Raw genomic sequence first — 21172 nt, forward strand, 5'->3', positions numbered from 1 at the left:
ATCAACTGGACCTGGCGGGGCATGCCTGTAATCACAGCACTTGGGTGGTGGAAAAAAAGAGAATAAGAAATTCAAGGTTATCCTCGGCTATATATGGAGTTCAAGGCCAGCCTGGGCTACTTGAGATCCTGTTTCAAAAAGAAAAAGAAAAGTCGCAGAAGGTGCTGCTGTCAGGGAGCTAAAACTCCCCCTGCCTAGAGTAAACATGCACCCGAGTAGCCATTTACAAAGTGAGCAAGCTGGCTCTGTCCCATCAAAGTCCACCCCTAGATAACGTCATGCAAAAGCTGGAATTGAGACCGTGTCCGTTCTAGCCAGAATACCAGGCTGAGTGATCACCTCCCGACAAAGGAGATGCCACCTTCCATTCTCTTCAGCAACAAGAAACCAGGTGGCCTTTGAGTCTGCTTTCAAATGAAAAGCAGCAGCCACAAGCGCGATCACAGAAGTCAAACAGTGTCGTTACTGTGCATTAGTTTACTGCGGAGCAAATGAGGGTGAGCCGAGAAGCGCTTCTCTCATACACAATGAATCAGAACAGTACACTTCTGGCCAAACGTGTCTCCACAAAAGACTGCAGTGAACACAGCCATTCTTTATCATCAGGGTTTTTTTTCCCCCCTGATGAAGGGACTGCCTGGCTCCTGGCTCCAGGCATGCGGTGAGGGCTATGGGTGAAACATACAGTTATCAGTCTGGGAGAAAGTACCATGAGGTTGCATGGTTTTAAAAAAAAAAGAAAGATAGTCAGGCAGATAAGGAAGCACAGCCCCTTGCCCTGTGGGTCAACACTCATGACTACTCGCTGTTTGAAGGAACTGTTACAAAACAACCTCCCTATAAAAGGAGAGCCCAGCGACCAAAGTAAGTGAGCCATTCCGTGGAGCAGACCACACGTCGGGAGCGGGATTGCTGGCTGCCGCCTATAGTCCTGGAAACCAGCCACACGGACTGAATCAAATCCCAGATGCTGGGCCTCAGCTCAGATTTCTAAATAGCAACGAGACAGTCAACGGAACAGACAAGAGGAGGTATTTAAGTGAAATAGCATCCATCTCCTTGCCTCGTTTCTTCTTGTACTTTTTCCTACATCTTTCTGATGAAATGGAGTTTTGATTAATTTTCTTGACAATTTTGAGTACTTTGAATAATGTCTAGCAACAAAATTGTGGGGAAAGAAATGTGCTCTTGAATTTTCATCTTATGAATATGAGTGAAGCCAGATCTATGGGTCCTTCATCATTTCTTTGTTTATTCAACCGCCATCAATCTATGGTAGCTTAAGTATGAAGACATTTTCCCAAATAAGGTCCCATGCATGGTTTCCAGGGTTAGGAAGTAGACACAGCTATCTTTGTTGGGTGGCGCTTCCATTCAAGCACACACCCTAATCAAATAAGAAATGGTACCCTCTCTCCTCCTACTCTCTGCCCACACTGATCTTGAGGAAAACAAAAGAGAAAGAATGGAGGGCTTGGGTAAAGTGCAGGCACTGAAGAAACTGACTCACGGGTCTCTCTCTTTGCTGGCCAGAGGGAAGGTGAACAAAATGAGTGATTTAAGTACTAATGTTAGATGAGACTAGAAATGCTTTTTAAATGTACTTAATTGTGTGTGTGTGTGTGTGTGTGTGTGTGTCGTGGTGGTGGTGGTACATATCTTTAATCCCAGCTACTCAGGAGGTAGAGGAAGAAGGATTAAAAAAAAATCCAGGCCACCCTTGGCATTTACACATGAAGTTCAGGCCAGCCTGGGTTACATGAGATCCTGTTTCAATAGGCAGAGGCAGGCGGATCTTTGTGAGTCCAAGGCCAGCCTGGTCTACAAGAGCTAGTTCCAGGACAGGCTCCAAAGCTACAGAGAAACCCTGTCTCGAAAAAACCAAAAAAAGAAGAAGAAGAAAAAAAAAATTTAAAGAGATCCTGTTGCTTCCTGTTGTTTCAAAGAAAGAAAGGTCACAAAGAAGGCTGAGGTCAGGATCTCTTTACCTAGGTAAACAGGCACTCTGACCAGCCGTTTACAAGGTACACTTAAAGCTGGGGCTGCCCCTTCAAAGTCCACAACCTAGGTCCCATCATGCAAAAGCTGGACTTGTGGGCTTATCCATTTCAGGCAATATACCTGCTCAAACAGTTGACCACAAACACGACGAGCGCCTGGAGGCCAGGCGGTAGGTCTCTCCTTTCACCTTTCTGTCAGCTCCAGGGACCAATCCCAGACTGCCAGGCTTGGCAGCAAGGGTCTTTACGCGCTGAGTCATCTCTCCAGCGGGACATTCTGAAACTAAAACTGGCTCTTTTTTCTTGTATTTATTTATTAAATTTTGTGGTTGACTAGGGATTGGTTAGGGTCTCGTGCATGTCACCCTCTTTTCTAACCTAATTTTTAAAAATCGAATGTAAGGTCTCACTATGTTAACTAGGCTCATCTTGAACTTGCTCTGTCGTCTTCCTGAATCACTCCCCTCCGGGTTTCTCACTGTAAATTGTCCTGTGATAGCATGTGGAACCACGCACCCCTAACACCTAGGCGGCTTAGGTCAATCAAGTTTGTTAGGAAACTTACAATTGGAGAAGCAGCAAGCCGCACCTGATTTCTAGTCCGTGTCCCCTCCCCTCACCCCCTCTACCCTTCCCCCCCCCCCCCCCCCCCGCCATTACTCCGTGGAGAAGCATGCTGGAATCAACGCTGGGCCGGAGTCGGCTCCTGTCCTACAGCTTGGGCGTGTCTCCCACCGTCCTCTGTTCTACTTTGTACGTGTTTATTTGTAGGGGTGGAGCTGGGAGCTTCTGGTTGAGGAAAAGGTCTCCTGGAGTAAAGGCAGCCTCCAGAGCTCAATTGGGGCGGGGGGGGGGGGGGCGGTGTCACACCAAGGGCCCTTTTAGTGAGTTATTTCCAGGGGTCAACTGGCTTCTTAATGAAATCCCAAAGGGGGTGGCGGGGGTGCGGGTGAGACTTTGGGGATCTCTAGGTTTATGTCTTAACTCAGTATCAAGAAGAATGTGTGCTATGTTTTGTGCTCTAAGGGATTTGTGCATTTCGTTTCAACTCTTAATGTTTTGCAACAGTGGTTTTCTTTTTAAAGTTTATGTCTATGAGCATATTGCCTGCTTGTTATGTGCGCACACCCTGCGCATGCCTGGCGCCCACAGTGGCGGGGCCTCCGGAACTTGAGTTAAGGGTGGTTGCAAGCTACCGTGTGAATGCTGGGATCTAAACCCAGGGCCTCTGCAAGAGCAACCAAGGCTCCTAGCTACTGAGCTATCTCTCCAGGCTCCCCACCCACCCACCCACCCAATCAGTGGTTCTTGAAAGACTTTTGGGGTGAAGTTAAGGGCAGAATCACAACCAATGAAGGTAGTGGCCCTCCATCTTGAATGTCCAGGAGAACTGTTAAAACATGGTAATGACTAGGCTTTGACCGAGAGATTCGAATTTCATTGGTTTGAGGCTCAGCCTGAACTCCAGAGAGCTCTGCAAGTTTACCAGTTACTTTTCCGCTGCTGGAAGCAGCTACCATAACCAAACTCATCCTAAGGAAGCTTTTTTGGGCTTATGACTGCAGCAGAACAGATGTCCACAGTGGCAGGGAAGGCACGGCAGCGGGAGCAGGAAGCAGAGAGACCACACCTAAAGCACACACGGGCAGGAGATAACGCCCACTGCAAGATGCAAGCCCTCCCCCAGTGACCTGCCCCCTCTAGCAAGGCTCACATTCGGAAAGTTGCAAGCTTCCCAAACAGCAGCCCCCAGCTGGGGATCAAGTGCCTACAAGAGTGTATGGGGCACATTTCTCATGAAAGCCACACCAGGTGCTCCTAAGATGAGTCGAGGATCACTTCCCCAAGGAGATCACCCTAGAAATCTCTAAAATTAAAAGACTCGGTGATAAACTAAGGGTTGCTGAGGATATAAAGCTATGAGAACTCCCGCACCTTGCTGATAGGAGTGTCAATTGCAACAACCATTTTAGAAAACTATTTGGCAGTTTAACTACAAAAAATGCCTACCCTACTTCCCAACTATTCCTCTCCTGAGTATATACTCAAGAGCAGGGCATATGTCTACCAAAAGATGTGGATGAAAATATCCCCATAGCTTTCGTGATTGTCCAAAACCAAAAACAAGGCCAGGAGTGCTGTCCCATGCCTTTAATCCCAGCACTTGGGAGGCAGAGGCAGGTGGATCTCTGTGAGTTCAAGGCCAGCCAGTGCTGTACAGTGACAGCCAGGGCTGTGTAGAGAGACCCTATCTCAAAAACAAAACAAAAATGAAAACAATTCAAATGAGCACCGACATCAAAATGCATTCATTATGTTAGCTGTATATGAGGCAACATCACACAGAGTGAAAACAAACCTACCACAGTCATAAATTCCATAGACGTAAACTTGAGTGAGCCAACCTAGAACTATGAGTCTGTGGGGTGTGTGTGTGTGTGTGTGTGTGTGAGAGAGAGAGAGAGAGAGAGAGAGAGAGAGAGAGAGAGAGAGAGAGAGAGAGACAAAGAGAGAGACAGAGAGAGACAGAGAAAGAGACAGAGAGAGGGTGGGGAGGTCAGTAAAGAGTAAAGCAAGTGAGCCCCCTATACCTGGAGTTACAGACAGTTGTGAACCACTATGCAGGTAGCTGGGAAATGAATAAACCTGGGTTCTCTGCCAGAACAAGTGTTTTTCGTCATTGAGTCATCTCTCCAGCCCGTCCACCTTACTTTTGGAGACAGGGTCACTCACCAAACGGGGAGCTCAGGGACTAGGCAAGGCCCCGCCTTCAGCATCGAGGTTACAGATGTGTGGCACTCTGCCTAGCTTTCACAGAGGTGCTGAGGACAGGAACGCAGGTCTTCACACTTGTACAAGAAGCACCTTGCCCACTGACTCACCTTCCCAGCCCGGTAAGCCTGTCTTTTGATAAGGTGGAGACAGACAAAACAGATCTATGGAGCCAGAGGTCAGATAGGCCCTCATCCTGTGGTTGAGGGGAAGCACCTGAGAGCAAATCTTCATCTGGAAGACCAGGATATAACTTTAAGATGTATCCAGTTTACTGTGTTTATTTCTCAACAAGAGAAAATGAAATCTCAACTCTGTGACAATTAAATGTAAAAGGTTCTATCAAACCAGGACTGCTGGTGCCTGCCTAAAAACACAGCACTCAGGAGGCTGAGGCAGGGGGATCACTGTGCAGTCAAGGCCAGCCTGGGAAACAGAGTGAGACCTTGTCTCCAAAATAAAGGGCTTACAACAATGAAATGTCACTTAACACAGTTTTTAAAAGCGAAAAGTCTTAGACAGGTGTGGTGGCTCACGCCTTTAATCCCAGCACTCAGGAGGCAGAATCAGGCAGATCTCTGTGAGTTCGAGGCCAGCCTGGTCTACAGAGTGAGTTCCAGGACAGCCAGGCTACACAGAGAAACCCTGTCTCAAAAAAAACAAAACAAAAAGGTGAAAAGTCTTTAACCTATGCTATATATACACATGAACGCATGCACACACACACACGCACACACACGCACACACACACACACATCACAGTGGTGGTGGCAGTAAACGTGCTTGCCACCAAGCCCGACCACCTAAGTATGATTCCTGGAATTCACATGGTAGAAAGAGAGAACTGAGTCTCACAAGTTGTCCTCTTCTGACCTACACACACACAATAATAAATAAATGTTATTTGTAAACTTTAAATTATATATAAATATCTATATTTTAATATAGGCAGAAATCCAGTTGCCCTACTGAGCTTGGAGAAAGGGCTATGTAGCATCCACTTCCCCACTCCCCAACTCCTAGGTAAGAATCACTTGTTTCTTATTTTCTAAGAGAGGGTTTCTCTATGTAGTCCTGGCTGTCCTGGAACTCACTCTGTAGACCAGGTTATCCTTGAACTCACAGATCCACCTGCCTCTGCCTGGCCCACCAGCTAGCCACTGTCTGATCTTGCAGAAAAGTAACTTTTCCTGGAAGAGACACTGTTTCTATGTCCTTTGACCTCTGTATGTCTGAGGCATCTGTTGTAGCAGTTAATCATGAAGTTTGTGTTTCTCTACCCTTTGCTTTTTTAAAAGGTTTTCTGCTATTCTGTAGCTCTTGAGATTTGAAGGGAATAGCTCTTTTTTTAAAAAAAAAATCCCATCCTTTATGTTCTCTGACCTTTATGAACATCCCCAGCTAAACTCAAAGTCTGGCCCTAGTGTTTAATCAGGAAATGAACGTCAGTCAGCACCTTAGAGCCCCCAAAAGACGCCGTTATTCTGACTTCATTCCTTGGACAACATCTGCAGCCCTTCCCTGAGTAAGGAGTAACACTAGCCTCTGGAGAGGCCCTAGGAAGGATTTTTGCCTCCGTTCCTTGGGAATTTACAGGAAGGGGCTGTCTATGGGAGCTCAGGAAATCAACGCTGCCACTCAGAGACCTAATTTGAATTGAAAAGGAGTTTTCACGGCACAGAATGAAATTTATCCGAGAGAATCTCAGAGTATTGAAACTGTTGAAAGATGATTCTTCAAACAAAGACCCAGGGCTGGAGAGAAGGCTCGCTGCTTGAGAGCACTTGCAGCTCTTGCAGAGGGCTCAGTTTCAAGGCTCAGCCATCTGCAACTCCAGTTCCAGGGAACCTGGAACTGATGCACTCTGTGGGTACCAACTACCCACATGATATACAAATCCACAACCAGGCAAAACACTGATATGCAGAAAATCAAAATAGATAAACCTTCAAATAAAAACACCAAAGACCTCCCAGGCAATGGTGGCACACACCTTTAATCCCAGCACTCAGGAGGCAAAGGCAGGCAGAGCTCTGTGAGTTTGAGGCCACCCTGGTCTACAGAGCGAATTCTAGGACAGTCAGAGCTACTCAGAGAATCCCTATCTCAAGAGTCATTCCAGATGAGCCAGGACTGTTCAACAGAACTTTCTGCAGTGATGGAACTGTTGTCTACCTGTGCTATGAATCACAGTACCCGTTAGCTATAGTAGCTGAGAACTCAGCGTCGGGGCAGCATAGCTGAGGAACTTTTAAGTTGTATCTAAACACATATTAGCCCCAGGTGGCAATTGTAGTGACCATGGCAGCTCTTCATGGTAATTATAGCTGGCATCATAGGTGATATACTGTGGTTTAGTTCTGAGGGGTTTTTTTTTTCCTTCACACCAGAGGAGAGTCTGGGTTATATCTGACTTTGTTTTTCACATTTTTTGAGTAATGCCTTTTTTTTCTCCTCAGTATAGCAGGGCCATAAGAAGTTGGTTATAATGTCCCTGAAGGCGCTACTGGCAGGTTTTGAAATAACTTTTAAGTTTTACACTAATTCTTCAGGGAAGTTTTTTAAGAGTTTAATAGACCTGTTTGGTTTGGGGTTTTAATGCTCTACTGGGGATTGAACCTCCTTCAACAGTAAAAGAGTGATAACGATTCTTTGTAAACCAGTCTTAAAGTCAGGCTCCTAAAACTTCTCCTAGGCCTTAAGCAGAGTCCCGATACTTGAAATGACCCACAACCTCTCCCTCTCGATATCCAATCAGTGTTTGGCCCAGTTCCCCATTCTGCACCACCCACCTCTGCCTACAAACCCTTGCTGTCAGATCTTCAGCAACAAATCTTACTGGCTCACATCCAAGTTTGGTTTCTGTTGCTGTGAGGGACACAAAGAATGAAGGGTCTCTGGCCAACTTGAGCGTCTTGGGCATGGTTCTGGCAGGCCTTGCCCTTCTTCCCAATTTACAAAGAGACTACATTCCTAAAACTGGCCACCAAGGTGTATTCCCTTATTTGGTTACTTCCTTGTCCTGAGAGTGACTACCAATGTCTAGCTATGAAAGTATTGAAGTCCAGCAATCAAAAGCCCCCTATGGCTCACCTAATTAACACGCACACTTAAACACCTCATCCTAACAGGGGTTTCCCCCTTTACCTTTATAAACCACCATTTGCCTACTTGCCACATCGTGTCACATCCGTCTCCTCTCCATCCAGAGGCAGTCCTTTGCCCCCTGGGACAAATACCCTTACCCCCTTTCCCTTGTTCCCTTCCTCTTCTTCCTTGTCCTTATCTCTTGTCTTTGTCCCTTATCCCTGCCCTCTGTCCCTCTGGGGCAAATAAATCTCTTTCCTGCTGAGAACTTTGTCCCTGGAACCCTGAGCCGGATGCTGACAGTTTTCCTTTAAATGGCCAAATCCAATTTGGGGAGGAAAGGATTCATTTCATCTTACAGGTTACATGTAGTCCATGGTTGAAGGAAGTCAGGGCAGGAACTTGAAGCAGAAACTGTGGAGAAATGCTGCTTACTGGCTTGCTCCCAGGCTCACTTCAGCTCCCTTTCTCACACACACCCCAGGCCTTAGGCTAATCCTGCCATTCCCCTGTGGGCTGAGTCCTCCTACAGCAATTGAAACCTTTTGCGTCCACAGGCCAATCTGACAGTTCTTCAACTGAAGCCCCCTTTTTTCAGGTGTGTCAAAACAACAGTCAAGACCATGATGTTTTGTCGAACACAAATAATTTCGAAGAGCTTCACATCAAATGGGGCTATTTTCCGGGAGTGATGGACCATAGCAAAAACCAAGACTTCTATACTGGGTAGAGCAGCATACTGTCATAGTCTCAGCATGTGGAGAGCAAGAGGATTATCCTGAGTTTGAGGCCAACCTTGACCACACAGTGAGTTCTAAGCCAGGCTAGACAACAGAACGAGATTCTGTATTAAACCAAACCAAAACCAAGACTTTTTTGTAATCATACCCTGATATTAACATAGTCCAAAACATAAAAATAATCAAGTATCCCCTATCCTGATCAGCATGAGTCGCTCGTCCTCTCTCTCCTAAGGTAAAGTCTATTCCATTCATCACAGAAGCGCCCTGCTTTCTGAAGGTACCCAGTGCACAGAACAGGAGAGTTTGCTTCCAGAAATCTTTCCCCCCAAGTGTATTGGAATTGGAGGTTGACAAAGGAGACCGCCACATTCTCTAGCTCGATCACCTCTGGTTTGAATGAGTCCTTGCAGACTAACAGTATGCACAGGTGAATTCAGGTCGATCATGACTAATGAATGTTTACTACTTTCGTTCATTCATCTGATGCAAGCAACAGAGCAATGCTTGTTAGACTAATTGCAGTCTTTTATTTACTTAGAGAGGGTTTTACTATGTAGCCCTGGCTAGTCCTGAACTTGTGGACAGTCTCCTAATGAAGGAACAAAACAAACTCCATTTTGTGCTAGGCCCTCTGGAGTGCTTGGATTATAGGTCACCAAGTTCAGCCATTTTTATTTTCTATTGATTAGTTTTATTTTTTAAAAAAATAATGCTTATTATTACAAGTCGCCATTCAGTCATTTATAATTTATTTTATTGTTCTGGTGGAGGTTTTTAGTTTTATTTATTTAGGCAGGCGAGTATCCCGTCCAGCCTTTTTAAAAGCCTTGGCTCAGGCTGGCTTCGAACTCGCGATCCTCCTGTCCCAGTCTTTATTTTTCAGCATTTGCCTACTGGCATCCATCACCACGGTCCGCCTGCTTTTGTTTTGTTCGTCTATTTTACTGTTTTGACAGAAAAATAAAGAGAATAAATTGGAGGGCCCGTCAGCAAACCTCGCCACTGGAAAAACAGCAGCCGAGTCAGCTTCCCTACGGGCCTCAGCCCCTCCTTCAGGGCACAGCCAGGAGCCCGCCCCCCGCCGCTCCGGATCGCTCTGCGCAGGCGCTATTTCGCGTGCACGTCAGCGGCGGGTCCCTAGCCCGAGTTCTCGCGCCAAAATGTTTAGGGCTGGTGGGGGTTACGTCATCCGGCCCTGAGACCCGGAAGTTCCCTCCGGAGCCGACAGGGCGGCTCCGGCACTTCCCGCGGCGCTGAGGATGCTATGGCGGCGAGCGCGCTTTTTGGAGCGTGGCCTTCCGCCATTTCCGTTAGCTCGGCCCCCGGCTGAAGGGCTAACTCCGGTTTCCAGTGGAAGCCCATCCCCGCTCGCAGAGGCGCTCCGGCGCGCCCTGTGTCCGGGCGGCTCTAAGGTTGAATTCCCTCCTCCCTTTAGCTAAGGTCGCTTGGACGCTTGCACGCCATTACTCTTTAGGTCTCAGGGACGTCCCCCGGGGGTGGATTTCTTCAGGCTTTGTTTAGTATTCAACCCCACCCACCGGAGTCTCTCTGGGCGGGCCTGGTCCTCTTGCTCTCCCTCGCGCTGGATCCTTATGCGGCTGCGTAGAAAAAAAAAAAAAAAGCAACGCCCCTGCCGGCGATTTCCCCCCCCCCCCCCCCCCCGCCCCGTCCCCGGTCTCCTGTTCCCTCAGGGCCAAGGCCTTTCTGGAAAGCTCGACTGTTAGGTATAACCTAGTGCTAGAAGGTTCGATTTTTCCCCGTCGCTCTGGAGAGAGACTTAAAGGATGGGTTGCTGCTGGTGTGTTCCCTAAGCTTCTGGAAATTTTCACTGTGAGCGTTCCTGGCGTTTTTTCTTCACGTTTAGGCTATTTTAGTGCAGATGTGTGTACGCCCTTCCCATAATAATTCCATACTTCCAAGCGTGTAATTACATTCAGACAACACATTGTAGGACCTGCTCTTACTATAAAAGGTTTTATATGTCCACGCATATCATATATATGTGTGTCTGTGTATGTGTGTGTGTGCATACACACACTCAAGCGTTAACAGTAAAATGTATAAGCATTATATTTGCATCATATGTTCTGGGACTGAACTCCAACTGACAAGAAATTTGTCTGATCTGAATTAGAGCGTGTTATAAATGTAAAGCGCATCAGAGTTTTTGAGAATTAACACACACACACAAAGATTAAAACACCTGTTCATATCAGATTTTGAAAGGACAGTATTGGGGTGTGACCTTGGTGTAGCTCAGTGGTAGGGCACATCTTTAGTGTGCACAAGACCTTGGGTTTGATCCCTAGCATCACATTTCTCTAAAAGAAAAAGTATTTTCGATATACTGGGCCAAGTAAAATTCTAATTAATTCCATCAGTTTTCTACCACGATTGTTACTCGTTTTGAAAAATTATTTTTGTGACTTCAAATCTTTCTGTGGGACAGGATTGCTTGAAGAAAGGCATTAACAAACAGTGTCCTGTGGCCAAATACAGACTGCCCATTTTCTACTTTGAAACAGGGTCTCTTGTAGCCCTTACTGGCCTGTGTGTGAGTCACCACACGGTTTTAGGGCTTTATGTCGTGCTGAGGAGCAAACTCTGGCCCCTGTGCTTGCTAGGTAAGCACTCTACAAACTTAGCCTCCTGTTCAGCACTACCGCTCCTCCCCCTCCCCCATGCTTGCCTGGAAGCCAGAGTTCAATTTAGAACTCTGAATTTAGTTCAGTCTTTCTCAGTTACCGTCCCTCCCACTTGGTTTTTGAGATTTTGAGACGGGCTGTCTTTGAACCTGAAACTCACCAGTTCCGCTAGACTGCCTGGCCAGTGAACTCCAAAGATTCACCTGTCTCTCCCTTCCCATTGCTGGAATTGCAGGTGTGCACCACGAGCCTGGCGTTTGATGTGGATGCCTGGGATCCAGACCCAGGTCCCCATGGCACAGCAAGCAGTTTACCAGCTGAGCCATCTCCCCAGTGCCAGCCGCATGTTGCATTATGTTCTACTGTATGTAGATAGATGTGTGGGTATGTGCACATGAGTGCTGGTGCCACTGGGAACCAGAGGCATCAGATCTTCCCGAAGCCTAGGTTACAAAAGCTGTCGTGAGTCATCACATGTGGGTGCTGGAAACTGAACTCGGGTCCTCTGCAAGAGCCTTACACACTCAACTGCTTAGCCATTACTCCAGCTCCATTCAGTATTTGCTGTCTGTTGTTCTTTCTACAAAAGTAGTCGAGTTGAAAAGTCCCTGCGCCGGAAGTCTAAAGTGTTTCCTATCTGTCCTTTTACAGAAAGCATTTGCTGACCTCCTGCCCTGGAACAACACCTGGTATGGTAGATATTAAATCTTTTAAATATGGTTTTTAGGGGGAAAACCTCACTATAAATTCATGCTGTCTGGAATTGACAACCCTCCTGTCTTAGCCTCCTGAGTGCTAGGATTGTGTGTTCCAGTATGCCTGGAAAAATTATTTATTTTAAAATTACATTTATGTCTTATGTGTGAATGCATATGTATCATGTTGTCCAAGTCAGAGGACAACTCGTCAGTTCTCTTCCTTTGCTATGTTCTAGGGATTGAACGCACATGGTCAGGCTTGGTGATAAGAAGTTTTACTCACTGAGCCTTCTTGCCAACCCCTGGCAAATTTTTAAAATTTCTATTGTAAATTCATATAATTGTCAGTCCCTTTATAAAGATTAAGCCCTTCATTAAGATTTCTCATTTAAACCATGCAGTGGTAGCCCACACCTTTAATCCCAGCGCTCGGGAGGCAGAGGCAGGTGGATCTCTGTGAGTTCGAGGCCAGCCTGGTCTACAGGAGCTAGCTGTAGTGTAGCCAGAAGTGTTACACACAGAAACCTTGTCTGGGGCGTTGGGGGGGAGGGGGTCACCAGCAAAAGGAACTATCTCATTTAATTTGAATACTAATCCAAGGTGGCAGAGTCACCCCATTTTGAAGATGAGGAAGTAGAGGTACAGGATGATGAGTAAACTTAGTCAATTTGTTAATACTCCCTCACTTCCAGGAACTAGACTTTTCTCAGCATCCATATCCAAGAGTCTGCTAAGACCTACCTGATCAGCCCACAGTGGACACCATTTTTAATGGTTTTTTTATCTAGAATTTTAAAAATTTTTGTTAGCATACAGAGTGGTAGGGGTTTTTTGTTTTTTTGGGTTTTTTTGCTGCTTGTTTGGTTTGGATTGGTTTGGGGTTTGGGGGGAGTTGTTTGTTTTGGTTTTGGTTTGATTTGGTTTTTCGAGACAGGGTTTCTCTGTGTAGCCTTGGCCTTCCTAGAACTCCCACTGTAGACCAGGCTGGCCTCGAACTCACAGAGATCCACCTGCCTCTGCCTCCCGAGTGCTAGGATTAAAGGTGTGCACCACCACCACCCAGCTCAGAATAGGTTTTTTATGGCATTTTTATTTGTAGAAGTCACTATATTTTATTCTACTTTATCTCCATCACCCGCTACCCGCTCCATGTTCTCTTCCCCCTCTGATAAATTCCCTTACCCTCATTTCCCCTGCCTTCTTCTCATTATCCCCTTTCTAGTTTTATGATAGAAGATCTTTGAATGATTTTATTAAAGAACAGGAATTGAGGTGGACTTTGTCTTCCAGGACTTACATACAGTGCATGAGTCCAAGCAAGTTGCTATATAGTGACTAGAATTGAAGCTCATACGCTGAAAGGAGAGGAAGCATCCCGGACGCTTTGTCACTTGTTTAACAGAAGAAAGAATCTTGTAAACTCTTCGGCAGCTGTGGTCAAGGGAATAAAAGAGGTACTACTTCTTTGTGGGAACTATAGAAAAAAATGTTCTTAAATATGGTAAACATGAAAACACTGTAGTGATTTTATGTTCTTCACAGATTTTCTGTTGTTAGATGAAATTCATCTCCCAGACTTACTGTGCAAATTGAGGTAACCTGAGCGTGAATAGCGTCATAGACTTGCTCAGTAAACATTCATTGCCTCCCACTGTTAAGAGGTAAGTATTCGAGAATATCAGAAATTGTATACATTTCAACATTTACTACATTATAATCATAAAAGCTTCTAATTTGAATTGTACACAGCAGTGTTTTTAATGGTTTCTTATATAATAGGATTTACCTAACAAAGTCTGAAGTTAGAGAGGTTCTGTGTATTCACTCCAGGAGCAAGAGTACAACTTTTTTTGAAACTAATGGCAGCCTATTCGTGAAGTGGTTGGAGGGGTCAGTTCTTGTGTGTGGTTTAAATCAGAATTGGCTGGAGAACTGAACAAATGTCCAAGTCCTACCCCCAGAGACTCCAATTCATTCTATCTGGCTAGCATTGTTTACTTTAGTTTTTGTTTGATTTCTTTGGATGATTTCTAATACACAGTCGGGGTAAGAAGCACCTGTGGTGATAGCATGAGACCAAGTTTAGGGAGCTGCTGTGCAAAGGCACAACTGTGAAATGGGGCCCATGCCTGGGCTGGGCAGTGGTGGTGCACGCCTTTAATTCCAGCACTTGGGAGGCAGAGGCAAGCGGATCTCTGTGAGTTCGAGGCCAGCCTCGTCTACAAGAGCTAGTTCCAGGACAGGCTCCAAAGCCACAGAGAAACCCTGTCTCGAAAAACCAAAAAAAAGGGGGGGGGCATGCATGTCTGGTTGAAAGTAGTCAAGGCAGAGGAGCAGGGTGAGGTGCGCTATTCATCACATGGGCACAGCCTAAACTCTGTCCTGTCAGTTAAGGGGAATGTCTGAAGGACTTTTAACAGAGGAAAACACACACATAGGAGTTAATGAAGCCAAACTCTGCAAGGAAAACCATCTATAACTCCAATCCACCGGGATCTGTACTTTCTTCTGGCCTCCACTGATACCAGGCATGTATATGGTACACAGATATACATGCAAGCAGGCAAAACACCCATACTTGTAAAATTATAAAAAGAGAAAATAATTTTCTTCAAACTTAAAAAAAGACCCTATAATAGGGGATTTTTTTAAACTGCATTTATATGGCATGTGAATTTGCATAAAGGGAATACCGGTATTGTTATTTTTCACAACTTTTCTCTAAATTTAAAAGTATTTCCAAATAAGGAATAAGTGGGTCATCTGAATGTGACCCTGTTTTTCCAACAGCTCAAATGTCAGCACATTGTATCCTGTTGACTTTCAGAGTTCACCAGACCTGCTTCCTAACCTGTAATATCTGTTTCTTTACATTGGTTCCAACATTAGTATCCCCATTTCTGTTTTATTTCCTTCTTTATATTCAGAAAAGTATCAGTACAAAGATTATAAAGGCATTAGGTATATCAATCTCATAACCGAATATGAGGAGAAAATAGCCCAGTGTTTGCTTAGCATTGTCTTATGGTTGCTTACATGAGCATGATTTTATTCCCGACATGATTATCAGATTCCACCCAAGATGAACTTATTTTTTTTTTGAGACAGGGTCTCATGCATTCCAGGCTAACCTCAAATTTTCTCTGTATCTAAATATTGTGTTAAACTCATGCTCTCTTAGTCTCCATCCCAAGTGCTGGGTTTGCACTGGGATGCTCATGTGTTAAACTCATGCTCTCTTAGTCTCCATCCCAAGTGCTGGGTTTGCACCACCGTGCTAGGTTCCTGAATAATCTTAATCTAGAAAGAAACTGATGTGTACAGTGCAGGTGGAAAAGTTATAGCTGATAATCTATCAAGTCCTTGAATGTTCTGCTGAAACTTTGCCGTCATTTTTTTCCTTCTGCTATTGAGACTAGAAATCTTGAAAGTTGACTAGTTCACATTGCTGTATTATTTAATCTGCCACACCCGTTTATATCACATTACTCTTTCAGAAAGCATCACATGGATAACTGGCAGAAGTGCTAGTTCACACTCCAAGAGCTGCAACTAGTAAAGGCAAACTTAAAAAGATTGAGCCATCTTTTTTTTTCTTTGCAGCTGTGAAGATGTCTGACAAAAAACGTATCATTGCCAAGGCTTCCCTGATTGAGCAGCTGGTGGCTAAAAGGTATTTTGAGGATATTGGCAAACATCTGACTGAGCTTGAAATGATATATGTGTCTAAGGAGCATCTCCAGGAAACAGAGTTAGTCAGAGCTGTATACAGAGTCCTCAAAAACTGCCCCTCCGTGTCTTTGAAAAGGAAGGCCAAGTGTCTGCTGGCAAAGTGGAGAACTTTCTATAAGAGTACACACCTCAAAACAAAGGAAAGCCTTAAATTACTCCCTTCTAATGTTAATGAAGAAAAAGGTGCAGCAGTTTCTCTGGAGGTGAGCCAGGATGAGGCATCAGGTTTTAGCCATGATGAGATGGCAGGTCTCTGCAGTTCTCTCTCTAGGCTGGCATCTCAAGATGCTGAAAAGTATGCTGCAGCAGTTGGGTCTGAAAGTAGCACCACTCAAATGGAAATTAATGAAGAATATTTGGAGGGTGTTGACCCTGAATCTACTAGCAAGAGCTCAAGTGTGGTACAAGATCCCCTGGTGTCTGTTAGATCTAAATGTGTAGAGCTTCTTTACAGAGCGTTAGCTAGTTTTTCCACAAATGACATGAAAACTCATTTGTGGCAGAGATTTGCAAGAGAAATTGAAGAGCATATTTTTGCCCTTTATTCAAGCAACATCAAAAAATACAAAACTTGTATTCGAAGCAAAGTTGCCAATTTGCACAACCCCAGGAATTCTCATTTACAACAAAGCCTGCTGTCTGGAACCATGTCTACAAGAGAATTTGCTGAAATGAGTGTCCTGGACATGGCAAATGAGGAACTGAAGCAGCTGAGAGCTTTCTACACAGAAGCCAGTATTCAGGAACATCACCTTCCCCACACAGTTGACGGCACACAGACAGATAAAATAAAGTGCAAGCGCTGTGAGAAATACAACTGCAAGGTCACTGTAATTGCCAGAGGAACACTTTTCCTTCCCGTTTGGGTGCAGAATTCAAACCCAGATGAACAAATGACCTATGTCATTTGTAATGAATGTGGGGAACAGTGGTACCATAACAACTGGGTGTGCTTGTAATTTGTATATAATCCCTTCAGGGTTATGTTTTACATGTATAACATAACCCCTTTGTGCTCATTTTTTAACAGAATCTTACTGTTATTTTTGTCTGGGATTTTGGTTTTTGAAAGAGCTCACTATGTAGGCATAGCTGGCCTCAGTCTCCTGAATGCTGGAATTACAAGTGTACACTGCCACACCTGGCTCGGTATATTGTCCTACTCCAGTTCTGGGAACAAGGAACGAGAGTTGTTTGCCAAAGTTAAGATCATTGTTGCTAAAAGTTGTTTGGGAAGAGTAGAAGACCATCACTCTGTACTTTGTGGCCATTTATAGAGTGGCAGTGTAGCACCACATGGCCTAAGAGCATGTTAGAGGGACAAACTCTGACCCTATACTCCTCTGAGTCCTGATCTGCATATGGCAGAATCCCCAGGCCATCCTCTGAGATACCTTGAGAAGCTCTGATAGAGCTGCAGGCCTGTGGCTCTCAGGAGTGACTATACATTGGAGTTTACTGGAGAGCATTAAAAGTATACAGGTGCCAAGGGTCAAGCCTAGAATAATTCAGTCTGAATCTATGGCATGGGACCCAGGCATCAACATTGCTCTGGTCATTCATTTCTCAGTTTAAGTTGTAGTTAGAGTTGAGAACTACATGTAAATAGTCTCTCATGTGAACCTTTCTATAGTTCTGAATGTTACTCTGGAGACTTGACAGATGAGGAAAGAGGCCCACGGAGCTTCAGTGGCTTAACCATGTTACATAACTATAGGTAGTCTGCCTCATATTTTCCAGCGTCCTTATGACGTAAGTGTGATGGCACATGTCTGTAATCCCAATGCTATGGAGGATGAGGCAGGAGGATTTAAGTGGGTTCAGGGGCAGTTTAGATTGTAAAGTCCCTGTCTCAAAAAATATTAAAAGGCCTCTGTGGTGATTCAAGTTTGTAATCTTAGCATTGCGAATGCTGAGGCAGAAACCCATGGTTGAAGCCAGCCTGGGGTTATGTAGAGAAACACTGTTAAAACTAAAGTATTCACAGTCTGAGAATGACTTGATACTGACTTTACAAAAAGTCTACTCCTGGAAATGGGTGCTAAGCAAATAGTGTTTGGAGCCTCTAAGTTTACATGATTAGAGTTTTATCCTTTTGTCCTTAATTTTCTCCTTTTTACACGTCTCTTTTAACCTATGAAAAGTTGCACTATAAGTTAGAATCTGACTTAGAGCCTGCTTCTGTAGTTAAATGAGCTGTGAATTTATTTTTTTTTCCTTTGTGTGAGCTCTTTATAAAGTCTATATGATAACTAGTTTCTTGATGTTAGGAATCTTTTTGTCTTCAAAGTCATGTGTGTTAAAATCCTGCTTATATGAAAATGACACTAATTGTCAGAGGAAGCTCACTCCCTCAACCTTTGAATTTATCAACATTTCTTTACCTACTAACTGAAGAGGAAATCACTTCTCTAAGGCCTTTCTAAACAGTGTTTACCGATTTGTATGCTTAATACAACAAGCCATTAATATGATTATGGCTAATTTTCTTCTTAAAAATGATAGAATGTTATTTGGGATTTTGATTTTTTAACATGTAAGAAAATCATGCATCCACACAGAAGCTTAGATATGTACTCCTTTTACAGTTTACCAAGTGCTTACATACCCATTTTCTCTTTTATTGTTTGCCAGAGATGTGTGAGTAGTTTCTGTTTTTATAAGACTGGTAACACCCTGTAGCCTAAGCTGGATTCAAACTCAGACCGGCTAGCCTTAACCTCTGGGGTGCTGATTTGGGGTGTAAACTACCATTTATTAATTTTATCATAATAAAGAGTTTATTTCGTAGTTCCATGTATGTCCATATGTTTTCTTCAGTTATTGTCCTCTCAATCCCCAGTATTCCTTCATTGGAATCTGTAGGCTTTTGCTTATGTATATTTTTTACCTCTTTATGACAGTTTCCCAATGAATGCATAAAACTAGCAGATTTTTTTCTTTCATATGTTTTGAAGAAAACAACTTGAGACTGTCAAGTCTGAGTTACATTTTGTTGTATTTTCTCCATTTTGCATTCCAGGGCTGTTGATCATAATGCAATGTGTTAGTCCTTTAAACTGAAACTTATAGAGTCATCAAAAACTCAAAAGTTTCACAAAGTGTGGTTTCATGTGACTTGGAATGACCTTAAAACCTAAATGTTGGTTATGCAAGACTACACACAGCACATGAAAACCATGCTTAATTTGTTCAAGTCAGTATTGGTATTTGGGTTTTCTATGTATCTATGTATGAGTATTATATCCTGAGATTTTATAAGCTACATTTACCAAAATAAAAACACTTGAAATGGAAAAAAAATTCTTATTCTCCAAGATTTTTTTTAATGTGTGCAGTCTTCCTCACTTCCCATAAGCTTTGTCAGTTAGTTTTGCAACTAGGGAAATGGTGATGTTGGTTTTATTCTTTTGGTCAGTGAGACAGTTACATTTTCTGAGTAGAGATAATTCTTTTACACTCTGTCTTATCCCAGAGAGAGAAAGAGAGATGGAGGGAGGAAGGAGTTTGTTTATTTATTTGTTTGTTTGAAACAGGGTTTCTTTGTGTAGCCTTTGCAGTCCTAGAACTAGTTCTGTAGACCAGGCTAGCCTTGAACTCACAGAGATCTGCCTGCCTCTGCCCCCCCCCCCCCAGTGCTGGGATTAAAGGTGTGAAAGAGGAGTTTCTTTACAGTTGCTGGTGGGGTAGGTTCTAATTTAAAATTGCCCTTATAGGAACAAAGAGCAACTCCGCAAACTCCAAGATGGGAAAGTGCCTGATTATAAGGAACAGCTTATGTGAATGAGAGACAGTGTGAAAGAGCCAAGAGTTCATGAGTTCCCTTGTAGGTCATGATAACAATGAGGACTTTGGGGGGAGTAGGGTGGTTGTGTTTAAAAAACCACTAAAGCTAGGCAATTTGTAGTCATGGAATTTAAGTGCCTTTTAGGAAGATGATTGTAGCTGCTTTGTTGAGTGATAAGAGAAACAAGGATGGATGCGGGAGCTTTGGTTAAGTGGCCATTGACAATGGTTAAGTAAAAGTATAGAAAGAGGGACTGAAGAAGGGCTCAGCAGTTAAGACCACTGCTACTCTTCCAGAGGACCTGGGTTCAATTCCCAGTACCCACATGGCAGCTCATAACTCTATAACTCCAGTTCCAGGGAATCTGACATCCTCACAAAGATGCATATGCAGACAAAACTTGAATGCACATAAATTTTTGTAAATAAAGTATAGAATGATTTGTCTGAATCCTGATAGTTGATGAAACCCTTAGCAATTTTGCAAATGACTGTTTCATAAAATATGTCCAATTCAAAGTTTTCTCCCTGTTGCCAAGAGTCAAATAACAGTGCAAAATGTCAGCTCGTGCCCCAGTCTCCATGGTAACTACATAGGATGAAAACATCCATTTTAATACCTGAATGTGGGAAGGTTTTCTCCACGGATTTTTCCGAATCCGTCTCCTTTGTCCATACTTTTTAATGTGAAGAATTGAGTACAATTGTGGCTCTGTCTCTTCCCTGGGTATTTCCTGTGATGAGAGGCTTCTTTCATTCCCAGATACCATTTCTAAGTGCCAGGCAGGAAGCTTGTGGCTGGCAGTACTCCATTGCCTTTGCTCAAAGGGTCTGGACCTTCCTCTTTTAGGTCAAATTGTTTTGTTTTTATAATGCCCAGTAAATGAAAATATTTTGCCACAGTATTTTTATGTCTCTCAGAGGTACTTATTGTAAGCACCCAGGCTGTAAGAAGTAACTTTTTAGTCTCAGAAGAGTGCCACAATCAGATGGACAAACCAACGGCAACCTCATGTAATCCTATTCATATTTAAAGTAAGGTGGCCAAAGATGCTACCACACACTGCCAGAAACTTGGTGTTGAAAGGATCGCACATTTTGTATTGCCAGGCCCCAGCTCTTCTGACACACAGGAGCCTCCTTGAATCCTTTTCTTTGTGACATCATGTGGCCATCTGCTATTTTGAAAAGTAAGTGATTTTAGAATAAAAAGTTAAGAATTAAAATAGAATACAAGGTAGCTGAGGCTGGCCTCAAAGTTCATATATGAATTTTTGTGGATGTATGCTCTTGCCTTCTTTAAAAATGGAAATGAGCTGGGCGGTGGTGGTGCACACCTTTAATCCCAGCACTAGGGAGGCAGAGGCAGGTGGATCCCTGAGTCCGAAACTGGTCTACAGAGCAAGTTCAGGATAGGCAGGGCTATACAGAGACACCCTGTCTTGAAAAAAAAATGAAAATGAAACCTGAATATAAGAGTCAGTTCAAGGTACCCATCACTGTCATCGTCATCACTATTACTATTTGGGCCAGCTGCTCAGGTCGACCTGGCTGGGTTTGAATGTACTATGCAACCATAACCAAAGATGACCTTGAGCTTCTGATCCTCCTGTTCCCACCTTCCCAGTGCTAGGATTACAGGCATATACCATCATGCCTGGTTTTATGGGGTACTGAGGATGGAAGCCAGGACTTCGTGCATTCTAGGC

At 44.0% G+C, this 21172-nt stretch overlaps 1 protein-coding gene and 1 long non-coding RNA gene across 5 annotated transcripts; one reads left to right on the forward strand and one right to left on the reverse strand.

Annotated features, from left to right (window-relative positions):
* The first annotated feature begins 886 nt into the window (after positions 1-886).
* Tceanc (transcription elongation factor A N-terminal and central domain containing) lies at positions 887-18980 on the forward strand. Of its 4 annotated transcripts, none has more exons than XM_085685174.2 (5): positions 887-1031; positions 11899-11936; positions 13236-13399; positions 13488-13606; positions 15549-18980. In XM_085685174.2, the coding sequence occupies exon 5, from the start codon at positions 15557-15559 to the stop codon at positions 16634-16636; it is 1080 nt and encodes a 359-aa protein (XP_085541300.1). In that variant the 5' UTR covers positions 887-1031; positions 11899-11936; positions 13236-13399; positions 13488-13606; positions 15549-15556; the 3' UTR covers positions 16637-18980. The 4 variants fall into 4 exon arrangements, with proteins under 4 accessions (XP_085541300.1, XP_048302184.1, XP_048302187.1 ...); XM_048446227.3 differs by lacking the exon at positions 887-1031 and adding an exon at positions 9780-10014; XM_048446230.3 differs by lacking the exon at positions 887-1031 and adding an exon at positions 10298-10432.
* LOC146889049 (uncharacterized) lies at positions 9263-10210 on the reverse strand. The gene is made up of 2 exons (XR_015000484.2): positions 10141-10210; positions 9263-9546 (listed from the first exon to the last, which is right to left on the reverse strand). It is a non-coding gene; the product is annotated as an uncharacterized LOC146889049 (long non-coding RNA).
* Positions 18981-21172: the final 2192 nt, after the last annotated feature.

Source organism: Myodes glareolus, chromosome X, assembly GCF_982192425.1.
Source record: "Myodes glareolus chromosome X, mMyoGla1.1, whole genome shotgun sequence".
NCBI classification, from domain to species: Eukaryota; Metazoa; Chordata; class Mammalia; order Rodentia; family Cricetidae; genus Myodes; species Myodes glareolus.